The 14,659-nt window shown below is 40.5% G+C and overlaps 1 protein-coding gene across 4 annotated transcripts in view; it reads left to right on the plus strand.

The window, feature by feature from the left end:
* Nucleotides 1–11,916, plus strand: part of cdh11 (cadherin 11, type 2, OB-cadherin (osteoblast)) — a 116,030-nt gene extending 104,114 nt beyond the window's left edge. For all 4 annotated transcript variants that reach the window (XM_032553293.1, XM_032553292.1, XM_032553294.1 and 1 more), the window contains 8 exons: nucleotides 3,248–3,361; nucleotides 3,520–3,659; nucleotides 3,821–3,954; nucleotides 6,364–6,485; nucleotides 6,591–6,708; nucleotides 8,576–8,827; nucleotides 10,004–10,155; nucleotides 10,244–11,916. In XM_032553293.1, coding sequence (XP_032409184.1) covers nucleotides 3,248–3,361; nucleotides 3,520–3,659; nucleotides 3,821–3,954; nucleotides 6,364–6,485; nucleotides 6,591–6,708; nucleotides 8,576–8,827; nucleotides 10,004–10,155; nucleotides 10,244–10,609 — 1,398 coding nt within the window. In that variant the 3' untranslated portion in view covers nucleotides 10,610–11,916. The remainder of the gene's footprint in view (nucleotides 1–3,247; nucleotides 3,362–3,519; nucleotides 3,660–3,820; nucleotides 3,955–6,363; nucleotides 6,486–6,590; nucleotides 6,709–8,575; nucleotides 8,828–10,003; nucleotides 10,156–10,243) is intronic.
* Nucleotides 11,917–14,659: the final 2,743 nt, after the last annotated feature.

A 14,659-nucleotide genomic window follows, 5' to 3' on the forward strand; every position in this document is an offset into this window, starting at 1 on the left:
ATGCTATCTAAATGTTCGAAGGTCAATTGTTCATGGTATAACAACAGTTATACTGCACTTGAGTCTAGAAACGTGAAATTACGTAGTGGGTGGTGCAACTGCACATAGTGTGCAAAGTTCATCAACTTTCTGTTGTTAACAGCTACACACATCCAAACTTCGTGTGGCATTTAGTTTACCTCAAGGACAGTCTACAGAGAGCTTCATAGGGTCTCCTTAATAAGCTGTTACATCTGACCCTTTAAAAGCAAGAGGTGTGGTTCTCTAAAGCTTTCTGAACCCCAGACTGGTGGAGATATGTTCTTCAGAGTGACGAAACATGGCACAATACAAAGTCTGGTTTTGGTAGCTACCAGGAGAACACCTCTTGCCTGACTGAGTGGTTTCAAGTGTACATTCTAGTGCAGAGTGTTCTGATTTTGTGGAAACAGTTAGGAAGGGGGCAGATGCTGTTCCACAGTGACAGTTCACCAATGCATAAAGCAAGGTCCAAAAAAGCATTGATGTGCCTTTTTGTAGTAGAAGAACCTCACTGGCCTTTATGGAGTCTTGACCTAAACCTTTAGATTCAAGTGGCAGCTTATAACATTTAGATCACAATGTAGTGTATTTTACAAAAATACAAACTGGTTTGTCCTTCCTTAATTAATTTCTTCCTCTCTTCTTTACATCCCTTGCTCTGTCCTACCTCTATCGCCCTCTATGAATCCTTCCTTATTTCTTTACCTCTGTCCTCCTTTCCATGTGTCCCTTATGAGTTCCTTTCTTGCATCCTTTCTCCTTCTCTTCTTTCTGTTCTTTCCTTTTCTCCCCTCATTCTTCCATTTTTTTCAATCCCTTTGCTTGTCTTCGACCTTCATTCCTTCCTGGAGTCACTCCTACTGTAGACATATCTCCCAGAGACTTTCACTGTAGGAGAAGGTGATATCTGGCAGGGGATTCAGAGGCATCTTCCTCAGTGTGGAATTCAGTTAAATGGGCTCAGCTGGGGACCCATGGATAGCGATCAATGGATGGGGCTGTAAACGTAATCCCATTACAGAAGCTATTGCATCACATTAACCATAATTTGATAATTAAATTAAAATTATGAAACCGCAGACAAAAATAAGCCCCAAACCATATGACTTGGCTGACAGATTGAACTTTAAAAATGTTGAGGTTTCTATTCAATTTCATGGTAAATATCAGAGCCTACATCTAGAAAAGTCAACTTTAATTGCGCAGTGAACCTTAATTAAATTGAATGATTTAGAGGCAAACGATGGCTATGCTGCCATAAATTTAAAATATCTTCTAAGCTACTTCCAAATCTTCTGGGAATTTTGCAGAAATGGATTCTTACAGATTTTGTTTTGTTGGAAGAGAGGAATAAACAAGAACAGTAGTAGGAGTAGAGGAAGGGGTGCCTCCAATACACCCAGGGGATGTCCAAACAACATTGTTTCTTTGAATATTAAAAGACCAATGATACAACTGAAAACGAGCAAGACTGACCTAAAGTAAAATCTACAAATGTTTCCAGGCACCTCAAAGAAAAGACACCATCATTTCATCAATGTTTTAAACAGATATAGAAAACTTAGCAAGCTGTTCAATTTGCTGAAATTTATCTCTCTAATCAAGGACGGAGGCAAAATATTTAATGTACTTATATCTGTTTTAACTTTCTCTCAAGATGGGCAAAATATTTAAACATTGCCTGCCTGGAGTTTCAAAAGTTCTAAATAATTAAACCCTGCTTTTATGGGAAATTGTTTATGTAAAATACCTTTATAATCAGAATAGAATAGAACCAATTATCATGGTTAGAGCCAATGACAAAGAACTTCTTTGTGTACAAGAGCTTAATGTAATTGTGACAATAATCACTACTAGTCCACCTCATTTGCTTTTGCTTCTTGTCTTAAAAATCTGGTTGAAGATGGTTTGAACTTCCTCCTTCTGCATCCGTGAAGCCTGCTTTTTAAAACCGATGAACAAAAGTCTACAAAGAGAACAAATCAGAACCAACGTGACAGAGCTAGTCCAAATCAACGTTTCCCAAAGGCACCGGAGCCCTAGTGTAAAAGATCACACCTGCTCTAGGATATATCCTGTTCAGCACCACCATTTTCAGGTGGAATAGCGAAGTCTTTGTGGCAGCGGATCATTGTTTAAGACCAAACAATAACACCCAAAAGAGTGTCACTTGCTATGATTACAGCTGCATATGAGGCTGCTGCCAAGTGCTGCTGGCGAAGCACGCTGCCTTGCAATCTTAGCAGAGAGCACCTCTTGGGTATTGCATCATACGATAACTGCCAGAACAATTGTTGACTTAGAAGTTTTCCCTGCAGCAGTGTAGACTCTGCACATCAGGAGAGAGGATCATTAGAGGCGTAACATTCACTGTGCCTTTTAGCCAAGGGTCATTGCTTTGTAATTGCAGTGCAACTTTTTTGATATGACTAGATGAGAATGTGATGTGTAAGGAAAATATGCTCACAATGGGGGGGAAAAAAAACACCCCTCAGGGCACAAATCGATTCGGCATCGAGGCTGCTGTATGTAAAAAGTGAAGTGATCCTGACTTCCATGTGAATAAATTCAGCACCTCAGAGGTGTCTTGGAGTTTACTGATATGTCAGCTGATATACTGGCAGGATGTGTATTAAAAGTGGATGATTAATACAGCGGTCTCCATTGTCAAAGTGTAACTGATTAAATTCCGCCTAATTCTGCGGGCGGTAACGGGCCGTCGCGGTCCTCCTTTGCCTCTCGGTGACTGAAAGCGTTTCTGTTCCTCCTCATCACGCAGCATCCCAGACTCCCAGACCTCATCCTGGCTCATTAGAAACACACCACTATTGTTTTTCATCTGATGATGAAAGCAGCCAGAACAGAAACAATCCAATGATTCATTCACTTCCAGAAATAATCCTGTCATATCATGCCATATCATACACCAGGAACAGTTTTAAAATCAAAGTCTCTATTTGGGTTACTGGGGGGGGGGTTGTTTTTTTTTTTTTTTTTTTTTGGCTTGTTAACAAAAGCTCCTCTGATTCATTCTTGTGGCAACAGCTCCCCCTACCTGAACATGAAAGCTCAGCACTGATCATTCATGCAGTTTGCAACATCAATGCAGCTTCTGCAGGGGATGGATAGTAGTTCTGTTCTTTGGAATAAACAACAATGTTGTATGTATTTGCAGCAATAATAATAATAATAATAATAATAAAATCCATTGTCTCTACTTTCTCAGCAAGTGGACTTTGAGACGAAGAGGTCCTACACTTTGAAGGTGGAGGGGTCCAACCCACACTTAGACCCTCGATTTCTCGCTTGGGGACCTTACAAGGATGAAGCCACAATCAAGGTAGTTTTGTGTGTGGAAAAGAGCAGAAAAGTCAATAATGCATGCATTTCATTGGGTGCACGGTGCGCCTCGGAGAGCGAGGCGGGCATATTTGTTTGCCAGTTTAATAAAGCAAACATCACAGGAGCTCTTCAGCGGTTGTTTGTGTTGGTGTGCAGATATCGGTGGAGGACGCAGATGAGCCTCCCGTTTTCATAGCCTCTAGTTACACTTTCGAGGTGGAGGAGAACGCGCCTCGAGGCACCCCGGTGGGACGGGTTCATGCCAAGGACACGGATGTTGCCAACAATCCTGTCAGGTAACAATAAAGCAATGTGTGGCCACGCACAAAGACACTCAGATCAGAGCACAAAGATAACCTAAAAGTTGAGATTATGCAGTGACATAAAACATACTCCAAGTGGTAAAGTCTATGAACATGTTGAGTCTCGTGTTATAGAACATGTTTTCTACAAACAGATACATGATTCCCCGGTACACAGATGTGGATCAGTTCTTCAGCATCTCAGAAGACGGAATGATCACCACGAACAGACCGCTGGACCGAGAAACACAACCCTGGCACAATATTTCAGTTTCAGCTACAGAGATCGGTATGTATATCAAAGCAAACACGCCCAATCATCAAAGCTTATTACAAGGCAACAAAAACAATATTTACCCTTGAACTTAAGAGCCAAAATGTTGGTACAATGTCTCTGTCACTGTGCTGACTTTATGCCACAAAGACTTAATAGAGATCTGAATTCAAAGGAACAGAACCAGTCCTTTGCCTTCAGAACTCCTGTAATTCTTCAAGGTTGTAAAATCAAAGTTGGCAGTTTGCATCATGACTTGTGGCTGGGAAAGGACTTAAATACAGAACAAACTGAGGTAGAATCAAAGTACTTTAGCTAGAAATACTGCCCATTAATGTGGAAACTGTTATAAATCTGGCTTGATTCTCTTTGAAGCCCATCATTATAAAGTGCAAAAAAGATTAATTATTTTTTGAAAGATTGCTTTAGGTAGTTTTTCATGTGTTGCCTTTGGCTAAATTAGCAACATTTGTATTTTGACTTTACATTTGTTTTTTGTTAAATGAGACAAAAACCATGAAAGGGGTAAAGAACTAAAGCATTCCCACATTTAAAGATGTTTCTATAGATCAACGGTTTGATGTTACGCAAAAACTTTAGGTCTGATTTTGAGAAGCAGCGCACTGGTGGCGTTAACAGTGTCAACGCTAAGTGGTGCAGGAAGCCCTTATTAGCAAAGGGAAAGTAAAAAAAAATACAAATGAAAACTAAAGAAAATCGGTTAGATTTGTCCACCCACAGACACTACGAAGATTTTTCTCCTTGGTTTTAACGCCAGAAATCTTCACAGGCCACCGTGGCCCCACCCTGGTATTCTGTGGCCAGGGCTCAAGCTAGCAGAGCGCCATGTGGTTTCCCTGTGGCCTGCTCGACGCCAGACGGACAGATGGAAACGGACTAGCCGCCCACAAAGTTAGAAGCATTGCAGGCTATGCTAACCACATTTAGGCACTGGGAAGCTTAAATAAATGGCCAGTAATTACAGGGTAGCGGAAAACATACACTGACAAGTTCAGCAAATATGTACATTTCTACAACACAGAAATACTTCCCATCCTTTTTTCTTCTGTTTGATATTCAGAATTTGTCACATTTGCTTATCAGGGCAAACTTAGTGTTGACGAATACAAAAACAGTTTCTTGCCAAAGTATTCATTCCTTTTATCATTTTGACATGGTTGTGACATTTTGTTACACTGCAACCACATATATCTGTGTATTTTATCTGGATATAGATATTGTCTAAGTAAATAGCTGATAAGTGAAAGGAAAACAACATAGTTTTCAGATGTTTTTCCAATTTAAATACATTTTTCCAATTATTAATTTGCATGTTTGTAAGTATGACTTTTTTCATATTTCTTAATTTTTCTGTTTTATGCAAAAATGAAGAAACAACATGTAGTGTGTATCCTAAAGATAACATTTAAAAAAAACAACTAAACAGTAAATGATTCCTTGTGTCATTAGTGTTGTTCTGTTGTGGACACTATGCAAATATAGCGAGAGACAAAAAAGACAAAATTGATACAACAAATGTTTCTTAAAAATATTTCTTAGTTCTTAATATTTTTTGGCCAACATGGACTTGGTGTTGGTCTATCACATGGATAACCAACAACAGTGAACTCCTGATACTCCCAGGTGTTAGGGACCACAGCCTACAGCTGAAATCAATGAATACTTAAGGACCCCCCTCTAAAAACACGTGGAATTGCATATTTTAATATTTTAAACATCAATATACCTTAACTCATCAATATTTACAGTGGAAATTGTTTTAACATTACAGCAGAAGCTAGCATCCCCTGTCTAACTTAACTCTGCTCTTTGGGGTACAGCCAGTTAGTCCCAAGGAAAATGAATGCTGCTACTGGATTGACTGCTTTGCCAACTCCAGCTGATAGTGTATTAAGTAATGTTGTGCCTAGTTATTTCAGCTTCCAAGGCTGCATTTTCCTTCAACTATTAGAATATTTTAGATATAATACGCAAATTTTCCACAAATAATTTTGAGTGGTATTCCACAGAAAAATCCTTGACTAAGAGAATCAGTGAATACTAAGCAGAGAATAGTCGGGGGTCCACCTAACATTAAGGTTTGTAGTTGCAGCATGAAAATATGTTCACATTTCAAGGGGAATTCTTTGACACATTACTGTAAATAGACATGAGTCAGTGCGTGGTAGACAGCAAAAATAATTAGCTGCTTGTTGCATTCTTAGAATTCTAAGAGGCTGTCTGATTGACAGACAATCTTGCAAGAAAACAATATTGTCCCTCAATGCCAAATATAGATTACTAAACAGACAAACAAACAACCCCAGATTCGAGAACAGAAGGTTTTCTCACTTCAACGTGTCTGACACTGCTTTTCATATGCCTGGTAGCAACAGGGTACTGATTATTTCATGTGCAACACAGGCGGTCACCACCAAGACACCAAAGTGAGAGTCAACATCAAAGTGAAAGACGTCAACGACAACGCCCCAGAGTTTGCCACAAACAACGAAGTCCACATGTGTGAAGGCGTGGCGCCTGGGAAGGTACGCCCATCGGCACCAGGCAGTGCAGAGAACACCTCAGCATTGAAAGGCATAAACTCAGTGACTGTTGATCAACGTCTAATCTCCTGTGCTTGTGTGATGCAGGTTATCGAAACAGTCAGCGCTGTGGACAAAGACGAGATGGCTCACCGGCAACACTTCACTTTCAGCCTTGCTCCTGAAGTCGCCCACAACCAGAACTTCTCACTCAAAGACAACAGGGGTAAATCAATATAGAAACCGATTTCTTTATTTTTCTTCCTCCAACACTTTATTTTTGCAGCCAGCCTTCCTGTATCTTCCTCTGCAGTCTCTTATTCAACACCTTCCCCCCTCCTTCACTCAAATTAGATCAAAGCACGACCAGATGGAGGCTTACAGTGCCTCGTAGAAATAAGCAGGTGCTCTGAATTTTTCTGCCGCACACTCATGAATGCACACATGTCCTGCGGGCCATATTAATTGTGGTGGGGTCTCTGTCCGTCTGTACGTGTATCTTTGGGGGGGGCGACTGATTGAATTAGGTTTTGTGAGAGCCGTGAGAGACAAAATAGGAAGGGAAATGAGAGTTAAGGGAAGTGGAGAAGACAGCGGATAAAAGAGGAAATGTCATGGGAAGAGAGCTGTGTGTGTAAAAGCATGTTTTACCTGTGAGCTTTTGAAGTCTTTGAATGTGTCATGGTTGTTGGTGCCTCATTGGGCTTGTCTGAGTATTTCAAAGCTGCTGATATTCTGAGATTTTTTAGACTATGGGTTTTACAAAGATATGGAAAGAAAAATACACTCATGCAGCTGTAAATGCACTACACACTCTGTTTCAAGCAGGATTTATAGACACCAACTAGTGATACTTCAGGATCCAATAGCTTTTATTAACAAGAGTCACAACCAACTATAAATACTGATGGTGGGAACAACTGTACTGACCCAAGTTCTCTAATCTTGATTATTACAGTAATCAAGATTAGCGGAAGACGATACTATAAGTATTGTTTTTTATAACTGTTCCCTCTGGCCCATCAGGTTTTTGGCACTAAAACAAAACCAGTGATATGAAGCTCAGCTGGAACCTTCAGCTGTTGAAACAGGAAGATTTGGTGCTGATAGGCACAGGCACAGATGAGATTTTTAAAAAAGAATGAAAAAACAAAAGTTGACAGCAAAATATCATTTTTACTTAGAAAACAAGAAAACCCGTCACTTCAGGTTGATGAGTAAAATTACAGATAATTCCCGTGATGCAAAAATGGAGTATGTAGTTTATTCATTTCTATGACACAGAAACACTTCACATTCATTCCTTTTTCAAATGAAACCCACAAGTTGTTTCAAAATAATGCAAGCACGAACAAGAATACAATATTTAAACTTGGAGGATTATGCAAAATCGGCTTATTGACCTTTATATCATATTCCCACCTCAGCTCCTCCAGACTAGCAGCAGCAATTAGCAATCACCTGGTGGAACTGGGCATCTACTGAGCTCCGTAGAACAGCTGTAAACAGCACCGTTTACTGAGGAGCATCGCTGTGACGAAGGGGAGGAGGTTCTTAAAGAGATAGAGGCCCAATTTCAAGGCATCAGAAATGACTATGATTTATTTTTAAGTCATATTTTATATATACAGCATTTCCATAACAACTGAAGGCAACATAGTAATTTGATGTGCTGTAAAATGGCACTATGTGCCGGAAATACTCTGCTATAAAATTCTTAGTTTGTACATTTTTTTCTTCTACTTTTTTATTGTATTACTTGTCTTAGATTATTTTCATATTACTGGAATAAAATGTGAAAATCTTCAGATTAAGTCTTAATTTTCAGTGCAGGTACATCTCTCTAGGGAGTCTGTTAACTATCTTGATTTTGAAAATAGTCTCTTAGCACTGTTTACAGTTTCTCCCATCAGAAACAAACTGTTTGGAAAGTCTTCACTCCCCACTTCGAATCCTGGGAATTCGGGCATTCCAGCCACTTGAGCTGCTGAGCAGTTATGGGATGGAAATCGCTTTCCTTCTTGCGCGTGTTTGTGTCACTTTACTGTTATCTAGCCAGCTCACCTGCCTGTCTCCGCTTCTGTCCTCCACAGACAGCACAGCCAGCATCTATGTGCTCCGCAAAGGCTTCAGCCGTCTGACCCAGGATGTCTACTACCTTCCCATTGAAATAAACGACAACGGCTTCCCCTCCATGAGCAGCACCAACACCCTGACCATCAGAGTCTGCTCCTGCGACAGCAAAGACTCCATCCTCTCCTGTAATGTGGAGCCCTATGTCCTGCCTGCTGGGCTCAGCACCGGCGCTCTGATTGCAATTCTAGCCTGCATTGTCATTTTGCTTGGTAAGAAACCACAAAAAAAAAAAAAAAATACATACCAAGGTGAACTATGTTGGACATATAAGGATGATTACATCGCTTTTTATTTGGGGATGTCAGTATAACATCCCCAAATGTTAAAAACTTAACGGTTTAAGTTATTTACTCTGTAAATAAATAATTATTTCGACGTTTATTAAATCTTTGCCATTGCTTTAAAGCTTATTCTAAAATGATCGGTTTAAAGTTTTGCACTAAACTTCACTGGATCGCAGTGGTTTGTTATTTCAGCGGACATACCAAATTATCCGAGAAAAAAAAAATGTGCAGAATTTCTTTTCGAGCATATCAACACGCAGCTCAGGCAGCTGAAATACCTCAGTGCAATCAGTGTGTGCGCTCGTCCTGAATAAGTCTTAAGTTCGTAACCTTAAGTACATTAACACAGGTCTTAAATCTTGTTGTGACAGGATTATTTGGTCTCATTTTCTTGTGTTATCGACCAACTTGATTTAGTTGGTCAATAACTTTTTGACTTAATGTCATCGACAGTTTCACCCTTAACTTGTATCCCCACATGGCAGTTTTATTTTGTGAGAATGCAGGTGGCGAAATACAATCCTGGTCCTGCAGGAAAACCTGGCAGAAGGTGATGGGATGAGGAAATTCAACTGTCAAAGATTTATCAAAACCAACCAGCTCACAGTTACACACTACTTTAGGCTTGTGGATCTTGGTGTCATTAGATCGTACTAATCAGTCTGAGCCAACCAAATCTTACTTTTGTTCTGTTATTTATTTTTCATCACTGTATCATACCCATATCTTCTGATCCCAAATCCAAAACCTCAAAGACATCTTGGAAGTGTGTTTGCAGATGAAATCATTTCATCTTCCTGGTCTTCGCTGACTGATTCAGGCTACATCATCCTCATTAGAGCCGAGATAGAGATATGACGCTGCACTCTTAAGATTAGCAGGATGTATCCGAAAACCTTCAAAAGACATATTTGAAAATTACAACCAATTAAATGGGCATGTGTGCATCACAGTAGTATAAATATGAATTAGTCTTTAATGGGCCTCCCCATGGGGTATGCCAATTATCCACACTCACTGCAGTGCAGCGTTTACTCGGATTTGAAAGACGGATCCAATGCCAAAACAAGCTGTTTAATGTGGTGCTTTGCTTTCTGGCAGCCATTGTGGTTCTGTTTGTCGCACTGAGGCGTCAGAAGAAGGAGCCGCTGATAGTGTTTGAGGAGGAGGACATCAGAGAGAATATCATTACATATGATGACGAAGGAGGCGGCGAGGAAGACACGGAGGCCTTCGACATCGCGACACTGCAGGTAAGGAAGAGTTGCTCCAGCAATAAGATGTCTTCCCCGTCTTTCTGTCAGTGTTTGTATGTTATTACCGCTTCCCTTTTTCACCCAGAACCCAGACGGTGCCAACGGTTTCCTGCCAAGGAAAGACATCAAACCGGAACTCCAGTACCCCATCAGGCCTGGCGTGGGTCGCCCGGCACCCAACAGCGTCGATGTGGACGACTTCATCAAGACTCGGATCGCGGAGGCCGATGGCGACCCCACGGCGCCGCCCTACGACTCCATCCAGATCTACGGCTACGAGGGCAGGGGATCGCTGGCCGGTTCGCTGAGCTCGCTCGAGTCGGTCACGACGGAGTCTGACTTGGATTATGACTATCTGCAGAGCTGGGGGCCAAGGTTCAGGAAGCTAGCCGATCTGTACGGGACGAAAGACTGCTCTGTTCTCGACGAGGACGACGGCGAGGACTCTTAACAGCGGTCTTTCCGGCGGAGGACAACCACCTGATTTCGAATTCATCGATTCCATGAGGATGTGCTGACTGAAGGTTCATTCACGTTCCAGTTATAACCAACTAGTTCATGCCAATCTGAACATTAACAGCTCCTCCCTTCCGCATGGTGGTTCCCCAGGATGGTTGGGTAGAGGGATGCTGACTTGAACCGCTGCCCTTTCCTTTTTCTTAAATCTCTTCTGTCTCTTCTATGGTACATTTTTTCCACTGTTTCTATAGACTTGAGCTTTGCAGGGCTGAGAGTTCTGTCACCAGTTTGTCTGTTTAAGAGAAAATTTGATGGGAACCATATTAGTGCACCATCTTGGATATAGCATATACTTCTGTGGACTAGATTCATGTACTTCCTCAAAGGTGGCAGCCAGGGAGATATTTTCTTCTCTTAACAGCTCCCTTAGCAGCAGGGCATATTGCATTCTGTTTCTCTCTTAAAGCAGACGAGGAAGAGCAAGAAAAAAAAAGTGTGTTTTGGGGTCTGGCAACAGCCTGCAACCAGATGAAATCTGAAGAAGTTTAACATGCTGTTCTGTCGGCCGAAAGCAGCAGGTACCACAGATCAGATGAGTTGACCGACTCCGGGTTGTTGATACTCTGAAGATGAGCAGAGCATCTTCACAGTATGGTGGCCTTATAATAATTCAACAACAACTCCAGGGGTTAGCACACACGAAAACCAGAGACTGACGATCGAGACCACTAGCTTTGGTAGCTGCACCAACACGTGGGCTGTAGGAGTATCTGTGACAGTGCTTCACAAGTATCACCCATTTTTTTTCTACTCCCAAACAGAAACGGACTGAAAAAGTATCTCCATTTCCAAACTGTGGATTATTATTTTTTCCTTAGTGATTGAGTCTTCTCTAAGAAGAGAAGACGTTTTCATTCCACAGACCCGGTTTGTCCAAACTCCTGCCATCAGCAATCGTTTCCCATTTTGACCTGAGTCGACCAACGAATGATCACCACCATGTTCCCAGTCCACCAATGATGACGATGGGTAAAAATCTGTGAGCTCTAAAAATCGCCTTAAACATAAACAGAAACTCTTGCAACCCAGTGCATTCTCTCTTTTTTCCCCCTTTTTTTAAGTTCTTTTTTTTTTACTTGAAGAATATATTCAGAAAGCAAACTCTTCTGCTTGTTTAGTGTGTACAGAGCAACGTGCGGACATATGACGTATCACTCTGAGGGTGCAACCTGCGCCTCGGCTGCTCTTAAACAAGGATGTGCTGTTGATTTGTTAGCCCAGCAAAGTAAATGTAAACTTTGTCACCCCCTCCACATTCCTAGGTATAGGGGCTGTCGAAAGTTAACACACCTCCAGTAAAATGCCATGTTCTTGTGGTGTTAAAAAAGATGAGACCTTTGTTTTGAACCTTTAAAATCCAACTAAAAACAAGGTGTAAATAAGTGGGTTAAGCTTGAACCAACTTTTGATTGAATTTCACCATTTTGAATTCTTTGCTATGATCATATCAGAAAACCACATCTTGTTTTCACAACATTTTCTTTCTCTACTTTGGAAAACTTTTCCAAATCACACAAATTCTAAGAACTTTTCTTGCCCACAGACCCCAATAGGCGAGGGCTGTCGAATTTAAGCTGAACTTAAATTTTACATAATGACTGATACGCCAGGGCTGCACAGTGGTGCAGTTGGTAGCACTGTTGCCTTGCAGCAAGAAGGTCCTGGGTTCGATTCCCGGCCGGGGTCTTTCTGCATGGAGTTTGCATGTTCTCCCTGTGCATGCATGGGTTCTCCCTGGGTACGCCGGCTTTCTCCCACAGTCCAAAAACATGACTGTCAGGTTAATTGGTCTCTCTAAATTCTCCCTAGGTGTGAGTGTGTGTGTGTGCATGGTTGTTTGTCCTGTATGTCTCTGTGTTGCCCTGCGACAGACTGGCGACCTGTCCAGGGTGAACCCCGCCTCTCGCCCGGAACGTAGCTGGAGATAGGCACCGGCCACCCTCCCGACCCCATTTGGGACAAAGGGTGAACAGAAAATGGATGGATGGATGGACTAATACGCCACTGTAACCATGGTGTGCTTTGGATAATCACTAATGTCTTTGTTTTAGAATTTTTTCCTGTCTTCTCCTGACTGATACCTATGCCTGATTAGATCCTTCGTTTTCTGTAAGAGCTTTGCAAAACTTAGCTAAAATATGCTAATTAGCAAATGTCAGGAAAATCTGGTGATTTAGCAAAGTCTCATTGTGTGCATCACAGAAGCCTGGCACTTTAACGGGGGTGTGAACACTTTCCAGAGCAGTAGTGTGTTGCCTGCAACATATGTTGCATCAACATGTGTTGATTTTAAACATAAATTGTGCACATGTGGGGCAGGAGGGGGTGATGGAATCCCGGAAAGGTTGACACCCGAACATCCTTTTTAAGAGTGTGTGTTTTTGTTCACCTTCTTTTTAAAGTTATATTATTGTTACTGTTGTTTTCTATTATTATTGTTGCTGTTATCATCATTATTATTATTATTATTACAGTAAGAGTTATTTTATTGGCTGCAGCCACAAAGGAACAAACTGATGTTTAACTGTATGCAGACGACACTTGAGTGTTCTTACTGTTTTAATGAACACACACCAAATAAAAGATATTTGTTTTTCTTTTCTTTGGAAAGTTGTAAGAAATTCCCTGCCTAAAGTTAAATATCAGCTTTGATTATTATTATTTTTTGCCTGAGCGGACACAACATTTTCTTCCTTTCTTATTTTATTTCTTTGTATTTTACGTTGTTCATTCCATTATTTTGCATTTCTTGGTTCTTTCTCCCTGTTCCTGAGGAAAAACTAGCAAATCTGTGTTTGTTGCAGTGAGAGAACGCCTCGTTTTTAATTCTCTGTCAAGTTTTATGGTACAGATTTGTACAATTTTAAAAGTTATTATTTTAGTATACATGCAGAATATTCCAGTATTACAATAAAAACATGTTAAGAAGATTTTAAAAAATTAGTTACATCACACTTATATTTTCAGAACATTGTATTGTTGCTTTACTATGTGCTTCAATCTGAGAAGCAGAAAAAAAATTTGAAATAAATGCTCTTTTTATAAAATTTGTATGGAGGGTGTGTGGTAGTTAATTATTTAACAGTTTGGCTAACAACACCGCTGTAGGATTCCATGGCTGTATTCATTGGAATTAATAAATAACTGTATGGTTTTATGACTCAGGAAAATCTAACCTCAAATAGCCTCAACATTCCAGATTCCAGATTTTTATTATTTATTAAAGAGAAAGAAAGTCAACATAGAAAGCAGTATTTGGATAAAAAAAAATAATAATAATTGAATTTTAGATTCCACTAGAAGAGGGAAAATGGAAGGTGATAATCAAATCCACTGGATTTATCTTGTGACCAACGCCATGTTAGTGAATATTTTTGATAGTTTGCTGGTAGGAAGCATACAACACTGTGTTAACTCAGGTATTCTTCCCATGAGTGGACATACAATCAGATTCTCAGTCCAAAAGATAAAAGAAACTGCAAAGGTTCTAGAGCAACATTCAGACAAAATAGCTCAGTTTCCTTTTATCATAAAATTACACAAATTGAAATTACATAAATAAATTTGCTTGATGGGAACACGCCAACTTAAAAGAAATCTTGCGTTTCTCAATGAAAAGTTTTTGCTCTAGGAAGAGGTGATTTTTCAGCCATATCGAAATGGATGTATTTCGCAAAACTGCAACAGAAACACTTTTTTGCATCACACAGATCACAGAAACAGGCGGATGTTACTACTGGCAGAAATGACAAAAAAGACAGGAGGATGATGGTTTGTTTTTGTCTTTTTTTTCAGACAATGTGCAGTTGGCTCCACCGTAGCACTCACAGTATGACAGTTCCAAAGAAGTTGTGTCTTTTGAATGAATTGAATCCATAACTCTTCTGTAAAACCACAGACTACTGTTTCCCCAGAACACCACATACGTAGCCGCTGCACCGCCTAAATAAGACACTGACTGATGTCTCCTATGGATCTGCGC

The sequence above is a fragment of the Xiphophorus hellerii genome, chromosome 22 (genome assembly GCF_003331165.1).
Source record: "Xiphophorus hellerii strain 12219 chromosome 22, Xiphophorus_hellerii-4.1, whole genome shotgun sequence".
Taxonomy (NCBI): Eukaryota; Metazoa; Chordata; class Actinopteri; order Cyprinodontiformes; family Poeciliidae; genus Xiphophorus; species Xiphophorus hellerii.